Source organism: Gopherus evgoodei, chromosome 19, assembly GCF_007399415.2.
Source record: "Gopherus evgoodei ecotype Sinaloan lineage chromosome 19, rGopEvg1_v1.p, whole genome shotgun sequence".
Taxonomy (NCBI): Eukaryota; Metazoa; Chordata; order Testudines; family Testudinidae; genus Gopherus; species Gopherus evgoodei.
The window spans coordinates 15400889-15423048 of NC_044340.1; the positions used below are offsets into that span (position 1 = coordinate 15400889).

Genomic DNA, 22160 nt, shown 5'->3' on the forward strand with positions numbered 1-22160 from the left:
AAACGATGGAAAGGGGCGGCCAGATCCTCCACTGGGGTAAAGCAGCATTGGAGGCTTTGGGTCCTCACTGACTTACACCGGATGAGGATCTGCCTTGTATTTTCTAGTCAGCTACCACGACTGGCTTCATCTCCCTTCCCAACTCTGTGCTGCTCTGCTGGGATCCTGTTGTCAGCAGCCACAGGATATGTGGGCGGATGTTTCACTGCGAATGGGCAGGGGCAGGCCAAGTGTTCTGAAGAGAATGAGTTTCTAAAATCAAAGCCCTTTACAGAGGGTCTGGACTAGAATGCCCTGGTCCACCTGGCCCCGATGGGGGTATCCAAACTGAGGTCTAAGCTCAGAAATTCCCAGTGCACACAGCGAAATCTCAGGGGATTCTGGCCAAAGATGACATATCATCTGAGTGGGGTTTGGTTTGGTTTGGTTTTTTTGCCACTCAGGGAGAGAAATCTCATGGGAACAGCTCACCAGATCTGGGCTCTATCCAACCCTGAACCCGACTGAGTTCAAATATCAAACCTCAGCTGAAACCCAATCCAGATCCCAGGCCAAATGGGATATCTCCTTGGGACATGCCTGGAGCAAATAAGAACCAAACTCAACCATAGAAAAACTGACCCAAACTCTAACCAGAAGATTTTTGTTATAAAAAACCATCCCACCCGCTCCTGACACACACACACTTTCAATACAGCCAGCCAACACTTTTGGAAATTAGAACTAAATTTTTTCATGAAAATAGGTCAGTTTTTTCCACTTGGTCTAACAATTTTTTTCTTTTTAAAGCATGATTGTGTCTGTGTTCACAGAATCCCGCTGAAAGCTGCCACCCCCCGGAAGTATTCTCTTGCAGTATTCCCAACCTTCAGCAGGAGCTGGGGGTAGCGGGAATCTCATGAGTTTCATTGACCCTGCCAGTTTCCCAGCCTGGGTTTGCAGATCCCAGTGATTTGTTAGGCTCCGCAGCTGAACTTCATCCAAACAGAATGACCAGGACATTGAAGACCTGCCAGTTGCTAGGAAAACATTAGCTGAGCTCCAACCCCTTGCCTGGCATCTTGTCTCATTATTTACTCCTCCTGTGCAAAGCTAATGCACAGGGGGCGTGAAGTGCTCCACCAACTCATTTCATTCCTGTTTTGCACAGATCTATATGGCAATGCAACATGCCACGCAGTGGGAAGCAGGGGTGGCTAGATTTATCTCCATCAGTTTCCTCAGGGATCAGCTTGACCGGAGACCTCCCTCGGGGTCTGCTTCTCCTTTGTCATGCTAGCTGGTATTTTTTTGCTTAAAGCCCCAGAACCTGGAGTCAGGTGATTGCTTGAGAATCTTGGTTTTTATTGTAAAAATGGAGCAAGTTTCTAGTCTGTGTGGTTGCAGAGAAAAGCTTGGAAAGGTGAATCCTAAAGACTGAAAGACCAGAAGGAGGAAAACACAGAGCCCGGAAAGTTGTGTTTTGTTTTTAATCTCATGATTGGCTTGAAAAAGATTCTGATTTGCAGGCACCTCACTCCTGATATGGGAAAGCCTGAGATTGTTAAGGCTTCGGTGGGGTTATTCCTGATCTCCGCCAGGGTGGCAGCCCTCAGAGCCATTCATTCCCATGCACTTTCCAGCTGTGCGTCAGCAACAGGTGAAACCCGCCATGAGATGTCTGGCTTCCCCCACCCTGGATCTGGAGAAACGTGCTCCAGGCTGGCTACCTAGCCAAGCCTTTCCAAGAGGGGAAGAAAGTGCCCCAGAAGCCAGAGCTCCCTGCAGATGGGGCTGGATAGTCCTTTTCTTTGGAGGGATCAAAGGGAAACTGTGGACTTGGCTTCATTCCAGGGTGAAACCCAGAGCGACCCTTCATCTCTCTCTCTCTCTGCTCCCAGCTGCTGCCCCAAGAGGCCTGGTTCTTGGCACAGGGACAGGAAGCCGTGGCTGAATGCAACAGCTGGCAGAGAACAGGAGGGGGAGAGTGGGGAGATAGTGTTGCTCCTTTAATTCCTATGCATACAGCACTCTCTGTTTTACAGGGGCTGGAGGGGGAGGAAGAATGTGTTACACTGTAGTAAGAGCTCAGCTTATCCCTCCCCCCATCTCCCATTTCTCTACTGCTCCCCTTTCCACGGTAGCTTTAATTCTCTCCAGACTCTTCCTAATGGATTTTTCACATGGGGCCCAGCATGCTCTGCTCTGGGCAGTGGGATTGTCGGTTTCCAGGACCCTCACGGGCACTAAGGTGGGGGAGAAGAGACAGGCCGCAGGATTCCACAGGCACCCAGGGCTGTCATTTGGTCCGTTTCATCCTGCCCGTGGAATTCAGCATTGCTCAGCAGCCAGTATTCGGAGCCAGATCCTCAGCTGGTGTGAATCAGCATCGCTTCATTACCCACAACGCATCCATCAACGGCAATGGATCCACTCCAAGTTTCGCCAGCAGAGGATCCTGCCCATCCTAAGTCATTAGTTCACTTCAGAGTTGAATGGTTGGGGCAGTGGAGAGAGAGGAGACGCTGAGGCTGGTGCTTAACTATCAGCCTTGCTCTCCCAGCTGCTGCCAGGCGTGCCCTAGAAACGCCCAGGTAACAGCCACTGTGTGATCCCAGCTCCCAGGCGATTAGAGGCCATGCTGACAGCAGCCAGGTGCAGCGGCCCAGGTGGGGTGAGGGGGCAGGGGATTGTTTGCAGTGAGGGCTTGGCGATAAAGCAGGGCGTGGCTGTGCTGGGTGGCTCTTGTAGAGGAGAGGAAGAGAGAAGCCGGCTCACCAGGAAAGAGCCCTGCTCTGGGTAGGGATGGAAGCTGAGATGGGCTGACTGATGCCTTATCCTCGCTGCTGTTGGAAGAGGCTCAGGGTATGGCTACCCTTGAAACTTCAAAGCGCTGAGTGCAAGTGTGGTCGCAGCGCCAGCACTCTCTCCCAGCACTGCACGTACTCCACATCCTCTACGGGTGTAGCGTGCGGCACTGTTTACACTGACGCTTTCCAGCGCTGTATCTCGCAGCGCTCAGGGGTGTGTTTTTTTTACACCCCTGAGCGTGAAAGTTGCAGCGCTGTAAAGCTCCAGTGTAGCCATGGCCTCAGTGCTGGGAGTTCAAGTGGAGCAGGTCTAAAGAACCCTGGGGCCAAGCTGCCCTGCCCACCCCCCTCTCTTCAGTCCTGAGCCCGTATGGCCAGGCAGGAACTGGCAGAAGGAAAGCGGGCAGTGAGGAGCAAGGTCTAGAGTCACAGCAGGGCCTAGGAGTCGGCACTTGACAGTTTGTTCCTGGCTCTGCTCTGTGCCTCGGTTTCCCAGTCTGTCTGTCAGTGGGGTTAATCCCCTTTTCCTGCCCTTTGGAAAGTGCTCCAAGCCCGTGACAGGGAATGGCTGATCCAAGGGATCTCTGTGCGGTAGATCCGCCCGCAGGGCACAGCTCTGAGTTGGAAATAAAGACCAGGCTTTTCATCTCACCCCGCCATGTCTGTCCTTCATCTGGTGGGGATGGGCCAGGGCCCTGCCAGCATTACTCTCCCCTTTGTCTCATCCTGCCAGGCATGTGGGGGGGCACCCAGAGAGTGGCAGTGATGGGGAGTGTGGGAGACCACCTGCTTCAGTGCCAGCATGCTGGGGCGGCCGTGAGTTTGCAGGTCTCTGCTGAGCGAAGGCCCTAAGGGGTAGAAGAGGCCGTGTTTGGGGCAGCCGACCCTGGGAACCCCCAGTCGCCCTGCTTGGCAAGAGTAGGGTGCTGGGTCGCTCCTGTGTGGATTCACTTCTCTCTTGTGCCGCGAGCAGTGGTGGGAGGAGATGGGGGAAGGGGTGCAAATAGCCACTGCAGCGATTGCAGGGAACAGGTCACTAGCCCTGCTCCCCTCCAATCCTCTGGAGGACAGAAGTGGTCTCTCCCGCCACCCAGTGGCAGTGCTGGGAACGGCCTCATTCTTGGCTTCCCAGGGAGCCCTGGCCCCTCTCTGCTGTGTCACTGGGTTTCCATCTCTTGATCCTTCCGCAATCCTCCTTCTCTCCTCTCTCTCTGTCTCTCCCCTTCCCTTCTCCATATCCTCCCCGTCTCTCTCGCTCTCCCTGGCTGATGAGTGGCAGGGGAAATTTCAGTGCTTTACCTGCTGATTCGCAGTCACACCTGGTTTTACATCAGAACTGGCTTCGGGGAGGGGACAGGGCTTATGTTTGAGTGAAATCATTTCCTCCATGTGCAAGGTGCGAAATCTGACACTCTGACAAGTTAGTTTTCATGTCCAAGCGTTGGGGGGCGGGGGCGGGGAGGTTGATGAAACGTCTCAGAAATGTGACATCTGGGGACGAGAGGAGAGGAACCGAACATCAGGAGATCTTGCAGGGTCGGGGAGATGAAGGAGAATGTCCTATTTCCTGCCTTTGAATCACGGGGCTAACAAGACCGTTGGCGAGGAGACAGGTGCCAAACTCCCCTTTGCTGCTCGACACAGAACCACGGCCTCTCCACCCCCTGGAACCAAGAAGAGAGAGGAATCTGTAGAACCCCAGAGATTGCTCCACTTCCTCACACGGTACCAGTCTCTAGCTGACTTCGGTGGGCAGCTGCAGGGAGAGAATTGAGCTCCCATTTTCCGCCAGCTGCTTGGGCCTGAAAACACCTTATGACATCACTGAGCAGGAAAGAGAGGCACCAGTTCTGAACTGCAGCCAAGCTGAGTTTAGGACTGGTGGGGGTCAAAGATCCAGCCCCTAGGTTCTGGCATTGGCTGGCAACCAGTCTGGTCAACTAGCATCAGCTAGAGCTGCTGAAGGGCTGCTCTCTCTTATACTCAGCTGCCAGAGCCCCCTAATTAGCCACTCCCGCCTCTGAGAACAGTCCGAGGTCAGCAGCATTCCAGCCACATCCATGTGCCAGAAGCTGTGAGGGGAAAAGAGAGTGGTGTAGAGCATAACACCAGCTTTGTACCCCCTAAAGATTCACCAGCGTTGAGGTTACTCCCAGGAACTGGCCCCACTGGCTGAATGGGGCCATGGCAGAGGCTAGAACATGCGTGCGTGTGAGAGAGGGAGGCTGAGCCATCAGCAGCTAGCATTATCCAGTTTCCCTTAGGGATAAATGTCTCATTTTTAGCAGTTGAGACGAGAGTTTTTAGTTTCGTCTGGCAGGCTTTTCTGGATAGACACACACATGCAGAGACTTCTAAACTGGCCGCCTTTTAATGTAGCATGTCCGATTTTCCTCTGCCTTGCTTTGGAAGGAGCAAATTGCCCCCAGCTGCGTGCACCTGTCCCATTCCGGCTGGCATTTCTCACTGCAAAACCCTCTGCTACGATCAGTTTCATTGCCTCCGCTAACAACACTCCTAATGCAAAAGAGTCGGCACTGTCGATCTGGGACAATGCAAAGGAGGAGCAATTTCTGAGGAAAGGACGGAGATTTTAAATGTCTCATTCAACAGCACAAACAAAACCTCTATCTCAGAGGATGGGGAGAGTTTAAAATGCGAGACTAGGCACCCCTGGGTACATGGGAATAGCTGCACTGGTGCTCCATTCAGCCCAGTATTCTCTCACCGGGTGCTTCAGAGGAAAATTGCTACACTTCTGGGATAACCTGCCCCCAAGGAAAGTTTCCTTCTGAGCTTGAGGTTGGGTTAAGACCTGAAGCATCAGAATTCCTGTCTCTTCCCAATCTCTAGTTTGTTTAATGTTTCCTACAATCACTTATAAATGCCTGATCCTCCTTTGCAATCCTGCTACGCTCTTGGCCTCTTGTGGCCATGAGTTCCACAATCTCATCATGATTGGTGTTGGGGGCGGGGCAATGTTTTTGCTTTGCAACCATTCAGTGATGGAATTTGTCCATCATTCGGCTGGTTCTCTGCCCATAGTCCTGGCTGCTATTTGAGAGGGAAGTTTGGTGTTTGATTGGCAGCTTCATGCAGCAGGAGATAGGAAGGCAGCTGCAGAGCTATTCAACAGTGAGGAGCAGCCCCAAATCTCTATACTGGGGAGGCAAGGCAAGGCCCCCCTGAGGGAAGAGGGGCTGCTCCAATGTGTGGCCTGGTCACCTCATAGTGGGAGATGCTTAGCACCGGAGGGGTCAAACCAGCTGGTGAGGAGAGAGCGTGGAAGCCAGCAGGCCTGAGAGCAAGGGCAATGCAGCTGAGTGTGGAGGGGAGCGAGACAGTGCTAGGGGGGGAGCAGCAGCCTTGGGAGCATGCACGGGCAATGCTCTGCTGCGGGAACAGTGGTATAATGTCTTGCTTCTTTCCTCAGAAGGTCAGCGAGGCTGGATTTGGCTCTCGGCTTGGCCGGTGTAAATCGAGAACAATGCCATTGAAGTCTGTAAAGTTGCTCTGGATTTTCCCCAGCTCCCCAAGCGTGAGATCTGTCTCCATGTTGTGAGTGTTCGCGTGGAAGGAATATATCTTGACATGTTTCCAGACGGCTGGCTGGTGTGTGCGTGTCCTTTCCTGATGGGACATTGCTGGATGTGTTCTGAGCCTGGCAGCGTCAGGAGAGAAGAGGGGCTGCTCCCCTGTGCTCTCTCTCTTTCTCTCCTTTGTCGAAGGCACTACTAGATGATGATTAAAGCAGGGAGCTGGGAGTCAGGACACTTGGGTTCTATTCACTGCTTTGCTACCACCCTGCTGTTTGACCATGGGCAAGTCCAGGCCGCCGCTGCATGCCTCAGTTTCCCCATCTCTCAGATGGGACTGGGGATAATGGTACTGTCAAGCAGCGGGTTTAGAAGTCTTGTTAGTAATTAGCTCATTTGATTAACGAGTTCCTTGGATTAGAGACTCTATAGAAGGGCATCAGATGACCCTCCCTCCCTCCTGCTCTTGTGAACCCTGCCGCAAAGAGTAGGCACACTGTACTGAGCCCATAGGAGGAGAGGCTGCCCCGAGGCAGCATCATTGCCAAGGCACAGCTGGGACCGTTGGGGAAAACTGGCCCAGCCCAGCATTCCCTTTCCCATGTGCATTGAGGGCCCAGTCCTGCATCATGCTAAGTACCTCCAACTCCCGTTGGCTCGACAAGAGGTGGAGCGTGACCAGCCCCTTGCAGGATGGGTCTTAGGGGCTACCCTTGGCAAAGTGCCTAGGATTTCCAGGTGAGCATTAACCCCGTCAGTGCACCACCCATGCTTCGGGCATTCCAGAGCCTTTGCCGAGGACACAGGCACGTTCCAGGCAGATGTCTGTTGGCCTAGTAACAGGCTGGGGAAGGAAGGATACAGACCTAGCTTTACTATGGCACTACCCTTCAGGCACCCATGGGACTGGCATTCCATTGACAGGAGGGCTAGCTTTTTGCTGGGGGATTATATTGAGCCTAGGGGCCTAGCAGCTCGTCCTGCTCTCTCTTGGCCCCAAACCACTGTCTGTGGTAACATAAAACATATAAACACAGTGAAAAGGAAAATAACTTTGTTTTGATTTTCTTTTTCTTGAACTAGGGCAGGACCTCTGTCTGTGAACAGGATTAGCAACTGCAGTGCCACTGTACCAGCCAGAATAAAAAAAATAGAGGTTGTCTATCCTCATGCTTCAGGGTGTAAACCGATCAGCAGCTGGGGTCAGGCAGGAGATGGCTCCATTGGATGGCACTGAATTACAGAGGTGCACCATAGGGTTTTCCATCTTCCTCTGAAGCATCAGACAGTGTTGAGCAGTGTCTGAGACAGAGGGCTGGATGGGCTGCATTTGATACTGCAGGAGGGAGGGATATCAGGTTAGACGGCTCATTGGTCTGATCCAATACCAGTAGATGGCCCACTGGTCTGCTCCAGTGCAATGCGAATTTCTATGGCCACACTTTTGCAAAGCAGCCTCCCCGGTTTGTCTGCCTCTGTTTTCAGTCACCTGACTGGACACGCCTCAGGCTTGATTCTTGAGGAGCACTGAGCACCTGGAGTTTGTCACCAGGAGTCGCGGGTGCTTAGCTCGTCCTGAAAATCACGCTCAAGGAATCTCCAGGTGGGCAGCCGAAGCACAGAGGCGGCCTGAATTTGGGGGCCAGCTTTTAGAAAGCTGGGTGTAGACGCCGCCGGTGAAGGGGGCTGAGGTCTGTCGCCTGCTGGGCTCCTGCATGCTGCTGGTGGTGGTGGCTTAACCTGGAAAGCTTGCAATGGTGCACAGTCCACCTGTGACTAACACCTAGAACCCAAGTGCTAACCCTGTGTCGCGGCCGCCGTACATAGGCTCCTCCCCTTCCCCGATTTTTCCCTTCCTTGTTCCTTACCCTCATCTTCCAACCAATAACCAATTGAAATGCAAGCCCAGAGCGAGGGTGCAATTGCACATGGATTGACACTGTTCCCCCTTCCATCTGTCTTTTCCTACCCAGAATTCCCCTCCACCCCGTCTCCAAACGATGACCGCAAATCAGTGGCGCAGCCGAACATCCCCACGGCCGTGATTGGGGGCGTGGTGGGCGGAGTCTCGCTGGTCCTGGTGGTGGCCGTGGTGCTCTTTGTGTTGCTCCGCCGCCGGCGTCACACCTTCAAGGGCGACTACAGCACCAAGAAACATGTGTACGGCAATGGGTACAGCAAGGCCGGCGTCCCGCAGCACCACCCCCCCATGGCCCAGAACCTGCAGTACCCAGACGACTCGGACGACGAGAAGAAGCCGGGCCCGCTTGGGGGCAGCAGCTACGAGGACGAAGAGGAGGATGCCGGAGGCGAGCGCAAGCTGGGCCTTGTCAACAAGTACGAGGACGACTCCAAGCGGCCTTACTTCACGGTGGACGAGGTCGGGGCCCATCCGGAGCCCTACGGCGAAAGGACACTTGGCTTCCAGTACGATCCCGAGCAGCTGGATCTGGCTGAGAACATGGTCTCCCAGAACGACGGATCTTTTATTTCCAAAAAAGAGTGGTACGTGTAGCTCGCTCCCTCCCCAGACCCCCACTCACGCTCCCCCCCGCCCGCCAGACCCCGGCCGAGGGCCGTTCGCACATGCATCGCACACGCGCGCTCACATCCATGCACGGTCACTGCTGCCCGGCCCAAGGTAGCTCGACAGATACTTGAGACACCTGCCACTCACTCGGAGGTGACAGGGGTGGGGAGGGAGGGGCTGGTAGCTTTGCTTATGGATCGTTTTTTGCGGGGGGAGGTTGTTTTGGTTGATTGGTTGGTTTTTTTTAAATTTCTCCCACCGACTTTGTCCCCTTCTGTGGTGTTTGTATTGATCAGTGGCTTTGGTGTGACTATTTGCTTTAACTACTACTGCCCACCCCTGTATAATATGCCTCGTTTATGTCTTAGTGTCTCAAATCGTCCTTCCCCAAAGATCCCTCCCTCTCCATGCCCCCCGAAACACTGGAATTTGTTTGTATGTTGTCTTATTTGGGGGTGAGGGAGTCCATGGGAGGGCAAAAAAAAAGGAGGACCAAGCAGGGGAAAAGCACAAAGCACTGAAGACCTAGATGCCATATCGGATGGATTTTTTTCCCTTTTGTTTGTTTTTTGGGGGGTTTTCCATTCCCCACAATGTGCCTGTGACGAGTGAGTCTCAGTGTTAAGCGTGTAAGGAACAAATAAGAAACAAAGGAAACTAAGCATAATCCAAGGCCCATGGGGCTGTTATTGGCACAAGGAAATGGAGCTGCCGTTTTCCTCCTACCATTTATTATCCTTTTACAGTATTTAAAAACAAACCAACAAAAAGAAAAGGAAAAGAGAAAAGTGGGGGAAATCCTGGCTGTGGTGATGCCGCTGGTCACTGCGGGGGTGTCCATATTATTTAAAGACGTGAGGGGTTTTTTTGTGTCAGCCAAGGAGGAGTTAATTTCACCCTGTTTCTGACATGTGCCGTGTCCTCTGCATGTGCCACAGTGACGGGGAGAGTTCCATGAGACACCCCTGTTCCCTGCCTGCAAACATGCTGCCGGTTGGCGTGGTGCCACCCAGCCCAGTAGGCCATTTCTTTAGGGGAGCTCCAACGCCCTTTGCGTTGACTTCAACGGGCATCAGGCCGGGCCCTTTGTATTTAAACTGCTAGGTCTTTGCAGTCATCAGTTTACATCCTTCCCCTTTGTGAGAGTGTTGCCAGCCACGACTCCTGTAGTAATTACCCTGGCCCTTATGGCCACTGATACCTGCATCGAATGGCCCCTTCAGAGGCTGATAGGCCAAGGACTGATTGAACCGTGTGCTGATCTCCTCTCCCCCCCTTGAGATGTGATGGGGAGGTTGGAGGGAAGCTTGGATTGCTGCTTCCACTGCTGTTCTGTGGCTAACTGAGATTTCAGTTTCCGGGGCTGTCGGTCTGACACTGACCTTCCACCAAGGCAGGATTCACTAGGTGTTTGTTTTTTCTGTTCCTTTACCAAATGGCTAAATGACTGAAAAAGAGATCACCATTTTCAGAGGTGTATTGTAATGGGTTTAATTCTCCCCCGATGCCATACATGGGTTTCATACCATAGACATAGTGTCACAGAGTCACCGGGCGATGCTCTGGAACTGCTCCCCACCAAGCCAGTCAGGACTTTGGGGAGCCTCCTCTCCCTTGGAGCAGACTTGTTCAGGACAAGAAGCTCACACAGCTTCACCTCCTGGGTCTCTCCTTGGAGCATTCAGCATCCTCTGCCCCTCCGTGCGCTTCCCACAGCGAGTCCACCCCAGCAGGGTCCTGGGGAAGCCACCGGGTTCTGCACCCCCACTTTGCAGTCAGACGTGACTCTCAGCCAGCCAGTAAAACAGGTTTATTCGATGACAGGAACAGGGTCTAAAACAGAGCTTGTAGATACAGCGAACCGGACCCCTCGGCTGGGTCCATTCTGGGGGGCAGTGAGCCAGACCCCCAGGTCTGCCCTCCACCCTTGACCCCAGCCAGCTCCAGACTAACCACCCCTCCCAGCCCCTCCTCTCTGCTCAGCCCCTTTCCCGGGCCAGGAGGTCACCTGATCCCTTTGTCTCCAACACCTTCAGCTGGCACCTTTGCAGAGGAGGGGCCCAGGCCATCAGTTGCTAGGAGACAGAGTGTCAGGCATTTAGGTGCACTGGCCCTTTGCTCTGCCAGAGACTTAAGAACTGCCATGGGGACACTGAGGCACCAATACAATATTCAGAGGAAACATTAAGAACATTCCTAGTTCGTCACACATAGCCATACAGCTAGGCAGCAGAATGGAGACTCAGACCTTTTATATGCATCTGATGAAGTGGGTATTCACCCACGAAAGCTCATGCTCCAAAACGTCTGTTAGTCTATAAGGTGCCACCGGATTCTTTGCTGCTTTTACAGATCCAGACTAACATGGCTACCCCTCTGACACTAGACCTTTTATAATAATTCAAACCAAAATCCCATATCCAGCTTCAGCCAGACTCTGTTCCAAAGCCCGACCCAGGGTTTCTGGCTTGAGTCAGGTACAGTCGAACTTGACCCAGACCATTCCCTCGGCTTATTGAGTTCATTCCTGCTGCAGGGATGGTAAATCAGATAACTCGGTTGTAATTAGGGTGACCAGATGAGAGGAAAAAAATATTGGGACACATGGGAACGCGGGTCTGCTAGTGGAGCAAAAAAAAAAAGCCGAGTGCTGCCGGCGGAGCGACCAAAGATCGGTGGGGACGGTCCCGATTTTATTGGGATGTCTGGTCACCCTAGTTGTAATTGTTCTGGCTTTTCCTGGTGGTTTTTGAGCTTCCTGGTGGAAATACTCCAAGAATGGCTGTTCTTGGGGTGCTGCTGTCTCTGTTGAAAGCAGGATGTCCTGGAGATCTCGAGAGAGACGCTCTCCAGAGATCCGGCTCAAGGCATTCAGAGAAGCCACTAAACTTTAGGGGGCCTATCCATCACTGTCAGGTGAATCCATACCCAAGGAGACCGAATTCCACCCTCATTTCAGCATAAGGTTGGTTTTCTCTTTTCGTACTGCTGAGCACATACCCAATATCCATCTGATTCGGTACCGATTAAAGGGGTTTTGTAAACCCGCAGACCCAAAGGGAGTCAAGGCCTCAGCCGGTCCTGCCTAGTGATAGCAGCACAGATCGGATAAGGTGCAGCATTGTGATATGGGACTCCCAGCACATGGTGGATACATGGAGTCCTGGGATAAAGACAGAGCAGAGGAAGTGACATTATATTCCTGCTGGCACCTTTGCAGAGGAGGGGCCCAGGCCATCAGTTGCTAGGAGACAGAGTGCCAGGCATTTAGGTGCACTGGCCCTTTGCTCTGCCAGATACTTAAGAACTGCCATGGGGACACTGAGGCACCAATACAATATTCAGAGGAAACATTAAGAACATTCCTAGTTCGTCACACATAGCCATACAGCTTACCCTTACATAGTCGCTTACCCTCCTGCAACCTTGCTGTCACCTCAGGTGGTTTGGTGGTTCTGTACTCTACGGTGCATCAGACATTAGAGATGGGCCCTAGCCAAGTTCCCACTCCCAGCTCTTTTAGAAAAAACATGGCCAGTGATGGAGACTCCACCATCACCCTGGGTAAATGGTTCCCATGGCTAATTACTCTGACTATTCAATATCTATGCCTTATGCCCAGTCTGAATTTGTCTAGGTTCAACTTCCAGCCATTGGGTCATGTTAGACCTCTTGTCTCTGTGACTACAGCAGGGCCAGCAGAAAAGAGGAGAGGAGGAAACATGCATTGTGACCCCAAACCAGGGCCCTGCCTGCTTGGCTAGCAGCACGCCTCCCCTCTGAACCAAGCGGGGCCCACCTCCCTTTGCCATCAGCATGTCCAGTTTGGGAGCTAAACTTCAGAGCTGCTCATTCCACAGCGTGAGGTGGTCCCAGGCACCTCACTGACTTGTGCTGTGGGGACAGGTTATCACTGGGGGTAGGCCTGGGCCCTACGGCCATGGAAAAACCCAGGGCACCTAGCTCTGTCCCCCTCCTTCTCAGAAGAAGGATGCTTCTGCTCTCGTTACTGAAAGGGTGACCGTTTATAGGGTCAGTTAATTGGACAAGATTCCCTCATGGGGCCTTAATTAGCAAGCCTAAACGATTCGCCGTTAATCTATAGCGAGGAATAAGTTTCCTCATGAAATATTATGGATTGACAATTTGTCTGAGAGCTGCTGGGATATAATAACGAGATCCATTCCCTCTCTGGGGTTAATCTCCATCCATGGGAGTCCAGCCCTTCTGCTTTGTATTGGCGGGGGGGCACTCTCCCACCTAGTTAGGTCGAAGGTGGCTGTCGTGGCAGGAAGGTTGTGCAGGGGAGATGCGTAGGGGGCTAAACTGAGGACGCTGTTTGTTTTGTGTCCCAGAGCTGCATGGGAGCTAATGGTTTAGAACTGGTACTCCGTCCCCATCCCAGCGACTTGAGCCCCACAGCCCAGCGAGGTGGACCTGCCAATGAGACACACCAGAGTTTAGGGGTCTGTTACAGGAGTGACCAGGTGAGGTTCTGTGACCTGCCATGTGCAGGAAGTCAGACTAGATAATCATGATGGTCCTTAAAGTCTATCAGTCTGTGAGCTTTTCAAAGTGCCAGTGGAATTCCATCGCCCAACTCCCATTCCTTTTAATGGGAGCTCAGCATCCAAATCTCCTAGACAGCTTTGCTGATCCCAGCCAAGGCCTCTGTCCTTCCTGAGACATGGCTATGAATCTGAGGAGACTCTTCAGAGCAGCGATCTCTCCATGGCTGCCAAAGGGCCCTCTCCTGCTGGTCCTCTGTGGCCAGACACGAGCTCTGCTCCATGCTGCTAATGTGTCCGTCTCTGGCAGCGCCTCGTCCCTTATTTAGTGAGGGCTATCGGAGCTGCTTCCCAGACCCCCAGGAGGGATTTTCCCAGAAGAGAACCCAGGCTTCTTACCCCTGGAGAAGGCCAGGAAGATACATTGGGGTGGCCTCCACTGCTGAGTATTACTGAGGGAGGAGGTCTATTTCCAGTGAAAGATCCAGGGCTAGCTGCCCTTATGGCCATGGGGAATGACTTCCTAGGGGACCGTTTACAGAGCTAGGGTTTAACGCTCCAGTACAGTCCCCTTTTGAACCTTCCTCTCTGTTAACCAGGCAAAAGAGCACAGATTTCCATGGAGGCAGGAGACAAGTAGATCCGCTCTGCCCCTTCCCTACAGCTTCCTCTCATGTGTGTTCCTCCGTCCCCTTCCATCCACAGCCCCTCTGACTTACCCCCAGGGCGGACTGTTATGCACTAGTGCCGAGGGACTCAGAAACTGTATTTCTGCTGCTCAGGGGGAGCCCATTGGCCAAAGGGGGGCAGGAGGCCTTGCTCAGGAGTTTTCCTGTGGCACTGATTTTGCATGGTTTCCACTTCTCCATGGCATTGGCTGATGGCACAGGTAACTCCATGCATCAGAGCCACCCTTCCCCTAAGAGCAGGGCACAGAAAAGAAAGCCAGCCTAGGGAGCATGGGGAAGACGCACACTGGAAGAGACCTTTGGGGTATCTGCATAGAACCCCGATCCTTGCACGTGATATTGCACATGTCTCTGCCCACAGGGAAATCCCAGAGCTTGCTAAAGATATCTGGGCAGCCCTAGCCATCCCTGTGTAAGCAATGGTCCCTGGAAAGTCCAACGGAGAAAGGATTGTTAGTGCCAGGCAAAGATATGGGCACAGAGGTTGCAGACAAGCAGCCTGGCCCTGACATGGTAGCCCAGGAATTATTCTCCAGGCAGTTGCCATAGGAAAAGAGACAAGTGGGGAGAGACAAAGTGTCTGGGAACCAGTATCACAATGAGAAGGTGAGGACAGCAGGACAGGTAAAAAAAGGCCTCATTATATGGCTCCCGGGTCAGGAGATGGCCTGTTGGGGAAATGAAGGTGAATTTGGTCTGAGCTATGTGCCAGCGTCCCTTTCCCTCCCACAGTGAGCTGCGCGCAGGCAGACGTATCTCCTCCTGCAAACTAAATTGAGTCTATATTATTCGTATGAAAACGCCCCAGCTGTTTTCCTGCTGGGGCTTATGTCTGGGATTATCCATCACAATTCATCCCAGTGATGTTATTTTCCCTGATTTAATTACAAGATTGTTTGGTGGTTTGTTCCTGTGTTTTTGTAAATCATTTTTATTCAAGCCAGAAAAAAACAAAACACAAAACTCCATCTGAAGTTTTCTTTGGGAAAAAAACAAACAAACAAACAAACAAACACAAACAAAAACCCAAATGTTAGAGCTGAACTGATTGCAGAGACAGCAGAGACAGAGGAGCCTTTCCTGGCTCAGCGTCGAAAGAAACTCAACGACTGTTCAGCACAGTTCGCTGAGGGGGAGAGGGAGAGAGACAGTATAGCAAATAGCGACGGGAGCATGATTAAAAGAAGGGGCCACTGGCTCCTTCGTTCTCACACACCCATGCAATGCGCCTCCCAGTCTCAGCTTGCTGGAGGAGGAGGGCTGAGAGAAAGGGGGTGCGGTCTCCATGGAGTTTTGTAGGAGAACAGGTCTGTAGCATGCCAGCAGGGCTTCCCAAACAAAGCGCTGCTGCTTGGAGTTTGTGTGGAGAAGTGGGGGCTAGGATCTGCTCCAGTCCCAGTTTCTTTTTCCCAACGGGAAGCAGAGCAGGACATGTTGTGGAAGTGCTGGCTGGAGAGATGCTTCGAGCTACTCCAGGCCAAGCAGTGGGAAATGCTGTGGAAACACTGGCCAGTAGAGAAATGGAGAGTTTCTGCAGTCCCAGCCCAATCCAACAGCTGTTGGAAGAGTAGACCAGCAGGAAGGGCGGTGGGGAACGCTCCAGGGACATTGAATGTGCGGCGCTCGTGGCTACCCCAGTCCTTGCCTCTCCCAGCAGGAAGCGCTGTGGGGAATGCTGCCAGCACTGTGTGCACTGAAGCCTCTCCGTATTCTAGGTGGCTTATGATAGCACTTTACCCCTCCCCTGGTTTGTGACTTTCTTTTTCTGTTTTGACATGATCCGTAGCAAATTAGAGTGACTCACTTTGCGTACGAATGCACCTCCCTGCAGAGCACCCCCTTCCACCGAGAGAGGCAGGGAATGGTGGGAGGGGAGAGGATGAGGCTGGGTCAACTTGCTCCCATCCAAATCCTGCCTCCGACCGTCATTCCTAAAACTGGCCCCCCTCTCTACAAAGGGCCAACCTTGCAGCTGTTACTCACGGGAACGAGCCCCATTGAAGGCGATGGCACAGTCTGAGATTCACCACCGTGCCGAAGAGTCAGCACCAGTCTAGGTGCCGTATTATCCCTTAAAACAGGGTTTAAGTAGGATATAAGAGGGGACAGCCCAGATCCTCAATGATATTTAGGCACCGAACTGCCATTGAGCTGAGGATCTGGGCTGAAATGCCTTGGGCTGATCCTCTGCACGGGGTGAATTCCATCCATGAGCAAAGGTTGCAAGATGAAGCCCTACAGAAGGGACTTGTTCCATACATTCGCACAGCGCAGCATTCCATATGTGATCTACTTAAGGGTGAATGTAAATGTAATGAATATAAGGGGCCAGATCCTCAGCTGGTGTAAATGGGCGTCCATGGAGAGCTGCTGCAGCTGATCTGACTCGCTTTTTCTTTTCTTTCCAAACATGGTCCCTTAACTCCAGTGATATTTTTTTTCTTGCTGTAATTATCATTGTGGAATAAAAAAACAACCCTAAAAGAAAAAACCTTGCATTTTTTTGTAATCTATGTTGTAAGTGCTTTTGTAAAAAAAAAATAATAATAATAATGTAACGGACTGAATTTGCTTTTATGATTTTTTGTTTTGTTTTCCATCCTTTGTAATAATTTTTGGTTGGGGGGAGGATGTTTTCATGGTTCTGATTGGGGGGGTGTTGCTTCACCCTCCCTTTTACTTGTATAAAAAAAATAGTGGCTCAGCTGTGGAAAGAAATGTACTTTTTGATAAATAAAGAATTTTAAAAGAAGCAGTGCTTTTCCTTTTCGACTGCGAAGTTGTGGCACTGCAACGTGCGGCTGGATGCAACAAAATCCAGAGACGTTGCACCTTTCCAGTTGCCTTGATCTCTTCTGTGATATACGGTGCTTTGAAAGGGGATGGCTTGCAATCCAAAGGGAAAGAAGCCAACCCAGAACCCATGACTGTCACGGGACAAGCTTGGAGAGATCAATGCCCTGCAGATATTAAAGGGTGCCTTGCTAGACAAGACCCTGGAGGCTACATCACTATGGGCCTATTGATTGATCTCTCCATAGGGGAAAACTTCATCTTTGCCCTCCATTGTCTGTCTGTCCGCCTGCAAACAGGTTGCCAGGAAGTCCTTGTTCCTCAGCTCACGCAGAGCCTCCTGTCTTTGGAGAGAGAGAGGGAGAGAGAGATTTAGCTAGAGAGTGACATACAATAAATGATGATCAAATAGAGCAGCTTTGTTCTTACATCCACTGAAGTCAATGGGAGTTTTGCCATTGATACCCATAGAGTGGACCCCTATTAGAGTAAGCATGTGGGGAAACCAATAGGAGTCTTGCAACTGACTCTAGTGCATGTAGTGCCTGGCTCATAGTGATCTCCCTAGATCGCACTGAACAGCTTTGCTCAAAACCCTGACCACAGTGGGACAAGGAACACACTGTTCTGGCTACTGGTTCTCAGCAGCCAAGTCCCAGCACAGTTTCCTCCATTGGTGGAAGGCAGCACTTGCTTTCTCTTCTGACTGCCTATCGCTGTTTAATGAGAGATGAACTTGAACGAAAACCCAGGGTCCCAGCACCCCAGAGAGACTGGGAGTGGGATCCTGATCCAAATCTGAACTCAGCCGGATCCAGATCTCAACTCAGCTGATTCGCGCTGCAGTACGGAATTGTTCTACAGACAAGCTGAGTTGGGCTGTGTGTGTGTGAGTGGGTGGGGTGGAGAGTCAGTCTGCATCGCACAGCTCAGCTCACACGGTTCGTTCCCCATCTGCAATGAAGCATGCTGGCAGCTGGCACCCGTCTGCTCTCAGTGCAACAGGGCCTATGGGAAGGTTACATCAGAACCAGGAATGCAGTTTGCAAAGCACTGGCCTGACTCGGGGGTTGTCTCGTTTCTTCCCTAGATGACTACCTAGAGCTGGGGCTCCCCTTAAAGCAATAGGCAGTGCTGGATTTAATCCTTCATACCCCAAGATGTCTGTCTCTCTTTAGCCTCAGATCTAGTCTGACCCAGGGGTTCTCAACCTGGAGGTCACAGACACAAGTCAGAGGGTTATGACCACCCTGCCCTTCTCGTATTGGGTATGGGAAGGGGGGTGAGCAGTGGCGGAAGGGTTATATGAAAGAGGGGTTGCAGTATGGAAAAGGCAGAGAAGTCCTGGGTGATGGTGTATAGATGTGTAGCTCGGGCCTAGAACAAGCATGGGCCATTCCCATTGACTTCATCTAGATGGTCAACATAATCCAGGGATTAACTTTGTCCTGCTGGATCCGTCTCTCACACAGACTGGGAACTCGCCTTGGCCCGTCACTGGTCACTAGCATGCTCCGTAGCTTGCTGGGCCTGGGGCATCCCACATTCCCAGGAGCCCCCTGAACTCAGGGGCTTGGACTCAGTATGAAGGTACGTGTATGATTGGTAGCTGCACTTTATGGCCTGTGCACAGCTCAGGGGCTGAGCCTTTCCACCCTGCGCAAGGCTCAGAGTAAAACCCAGGGGGGATCTTTTGGGAGTGGATGGTTGGAAAGATGCTCTCCTTTAGGACCTGCAAGAATTTGGAGAGGGATATTAATCTGGGAGGCTTTAGGGGAGGGATGAGTCAAAGGAATCCCGAGCAGTATTTGAACAGCAAATTCAGTCCTGCCCCACCAGACATTAATATCCAGAAGGCAGCCCCCATAGTCCCTAGTAGGGTGAGCCGCTGGCTCAGCTGGGGTATGAATGCCACAGACCTAAGAGTGGGGAATCTTTGTGGCTTGAAACTAATCAGGGCTTTGGTGGCAGTTAAATTCTGATCGATGGCTTGCTTGTAAGGCTGAGGGCAACCCCTCCGGATCGGGGTGTTGTCCCACAAACTTACACAGGATCATTTTAGGGGTTAAGGCAAAGATGCCACATTTATTATTAATCCGTAACTATTAGCAAATACCTTAATGCTTATACACATACACTCACACACACACACCAAAATGTTCTGCAGCTGCTGGATAGTTACCAGTCCTGATTGCAGTTTGAGTTCACAGCTTGGGATCGGAGCTCGTGGCAGCTAACTGGCCAGGAAAGCTGAGCACGAGGAGGAGCCGGGTCTCTATCAGGCGCGCACCGATGCTCCTTGACGTTGGTAGCAGAACGTTACCCAAAGTCTCTCATCTCACCCTTCCCTTTTTATAGGAGTTTAGTTTGGATTCAAAGTTCCTAGGTCTTGCTGTGTCACGCCGCCTCTGGGTTTGCTTGATCACCCGTCAATTGCAGGCGTGCCTGTCAGCCTGGGACCTGGCTTTGATCTTCCTTCTGTTGTTTTTTTTAGGGTGGATGCTTCTTGCTTGAGTTAGGGCTGTTGTCTAGTTCTTCAGTCGTTGGTATTTGAACTTTATCTCATCAGGACGGGCTGGTGCTGGAGGTTGATTCTATCACCCATGCATACCTCATTCACACATCTCAACTAGACTAATAAAATTACAGTATGGCTTGCAAAAATGGGGGCTGCAGCACAAGCCTTCTACAAAATGGAGTCAGCATTTTAAAATGGGTTTTGAGTTACAATATTGCACAGAAGTTACAATGTTACAATGTAGGCAAAATAGCAAGTGTAATGAAATAGTGAACAGAAGTTACAATGGTACAATGACTAACTAAAAAAATTTCATTCACATTGGTTCTACAAGGGCCAGGGTGCACTGTGCTGCCAGTGTTCATCAAAGGCACCCTACTGGGGCTGGCACAGGAAAAGGGGGCACTCCAGCACCAGAGGCCAGCTCAAGAGAGGGTTAAAGAATAACTATCATCTCCTCGCTGCAAATGTGGGTGCACATGCACCCTCGCCTCACTGCTGATGCACCAATAGGTTCCCCTCTCAGCAGCAGGAGCAACGACGTGTGCTTCTGAATGTCAGCCGGGGTCCTGTCGGTTCAGATCACCTCCAGGCAAGTTGGGGGGCAGCTAGGGAAATCTGTCTGTCCATACTGATTTGGCTGGAGATGGTCTTGCAAAAGCGCATGGGAAGGAAAAGGTCAGCAAGTGGCCAAAGGACTGCAGGGAGGCCATGGGGCAGTGACTACCCCCAAGTCGGGTGCCCGTATCTTTATTCCATTGTTTGGCAGCTCTTCTCCTCTGACCTTCCCTCGCCTGGGAACAGCAGATGTCTGCAAAGCAGCATCACTTCAGTTGCAATCATTCAAGTCAGCAGCACCAACAGAGACTAATACACTGACGTATGGGGCATCGGCATATATAATAGGGTTCCTAACAGCTGGTTCAGCAGAGCCAGCCAAGTTCAGCGGGAGATAAGGGAGCACAGATTGGACTATGAGCTGGAAAGAAGGCAGGGATAGAAGGTGGGGGCCTGCTGCTCTTGTGCATGGTAGCGACCACTCCAGGGAAGTGCTGTCCTCATTTCCCAGGCCATGGCTTCCAGTTGAGCGAGGATGGATAAAGCCCATAACATGGGGCTGCTTCTCTGCCTGGGCTGCAGGGAGCTGTGCTCAATAGAAGGCGGAGCGCCTGTCTTGTGCCTTGAAGTGTTTTGTTTCTCTGGAACAAAATAAAAACATGGTTGTGAGTGAAATCGTGTGTGTGTGTGTGTCTGTGCGTCTGTGTCTGTGTCTGTGTGTGTGTGTGTGCATGCGCGCGCACGCACACAGCTTGGGGAAAGATGGCGGGCAGGCGGGGCAGCTTGAATGTATTCCTAAAGCTACATCTTTGCAAGCTATAGGCTGGCACAGCTAGTGGCAAGGGCTACTTTCGGAGCCCGGCTGATGGGCAAGAGTGCTGGTGAGGAACCAGCGAACAAGCTGATGTGAAGGAGGCTAGATTTGGCTGCAGAAGATTCTGATCTCGGTGTAAATCTGGAGCCAGTAGAGTGACTCCAGATTTACGTCAGTGAAGCTGGGAGATGAATGGGAATGAACGATCAAATTCTCCCTCCCCTGGGCTGGTTCCTCTAGGCCAAGCTTCCGGGAGCCAAACATTCACGCGGGCTGAGTTCTCCCTGCCATCTGGGACAGGGTGATCGCTGCAGGGTAAGGTCGGGGTGGCACTGATGGCCCCACGGGTGGGGAGCCCAGGGCTGGATGGCCATGCAGCGTGAATTCCCCCATCTGGAGAGCGTGATCCCGCCAGGTCGAGGGAGTGAATCCATCAGTGCAGCAGATGGCCGGGGAGGAAGCTAAGCATGCCTCTGGTTCCTGTACTGTGTGCCCTGGGCTACAGTCCCTCCCATTAAAGAAACTTCCCTGGTATCAGTCCATCAAAAGCACTCGTGCCGCATGCACAGGCCTTGCAGAGCTCACTGCACCAGTAGAATGCTCCTTGCCACCCCCACTCCCTGCCCAGCTCAGCTTCCCTATTCACTGCCAGGCACAGCCTGTCCTCCTACCAGGGCTGCCAAGCCCAACACTAGCAAAGTTCTGGTTCCTTTCATCAGTGCTTCCTTCAGAGGTTTCTGTCTCAGGGAGAAGGCAGGCGGCCTGGAACTGCTCCACGGAGCAGAGCGAGTGCTGGAGCAGCTCTGGGAGGTTGGCCTGAGTGCGGGAGCTGCTGTGGCTGGGAGCTTTAATTTTAGGCCTGGAGCAATAGGCTTGAAGGTCTAGATGGTATCCCCTGCATGACCAGGCAGCCCTATGGGTGGGTCCTGTCTGCGATATGAGCCTCAAGTCAGGGCAAATCAGGCATCACCCCACTGAAGTCAGTAGTGTTACACCCCTGTCAGCATGCGGTCAGGGAGGGGAGAATCTGGCCCTGTCAAAGTCGCCTCTGTTTAGCTTTGCCTGGCCAGCTTCAGTGCACAACCCCATTGAAGGGAATGAGCCAGACTCACAGCCGGTGTAAGCACGTCCAGCCCTCTTGGCTTTGATGGCATCGCCTGCCTTTTCCCCTGGGTTGAATTTGGGCTGCCTGGTGACTGAGTGTGGAATTCTGCTCCGTGCAAGCAGGGAACCTGCCTGCCCTGCAGTTTGGTGCATCGGAGCTCTGGGGAGGGAGTTCTCCTCCATGATGTTCCTAACCCTCACCTCTTGGACAACCCTCGGTATCAAGGAGATCCCCAAGGATCCATTTGTGCTGCTGGCTCAGCGAAGCCAGTGTTGGAGGAGTTACTGGAAATTTAGCCATGTCTATAGGAGAGTGCGCTC

General features: G+C 52.2%; 1 protein-coding gene across 5 annotated transcripts in view; it reads left to right on the plus strand.

The window, feature by feature from the left end:
* NECTIN1 (nectin cell adhesion molecule 1) overlaps positions 1-22160 on the plus strand; it is a 171022-nt gene that overhangs the window by 95111 nt on the left and 53751 nt on the right. Inside the window, exon 6 of one of the 5 annotated variants that reach the window (XM_030538407.1) lies at positions 8299-10466. The exons of the other annotated variants lie outside the window; for them this stretch is intronic. Within the exon in view, the coding sequence (XP_030394267.1) occupies positions 8299-8840 (542 nt within the window). The 3' untranslated portion in view covers positions 8841-10466. Of the gene's footprint in view, positions 1-8298; positions 10467-22160 lie in introns of those variants that run through there. 5 annotated transcript variants of the gene reach the window in all.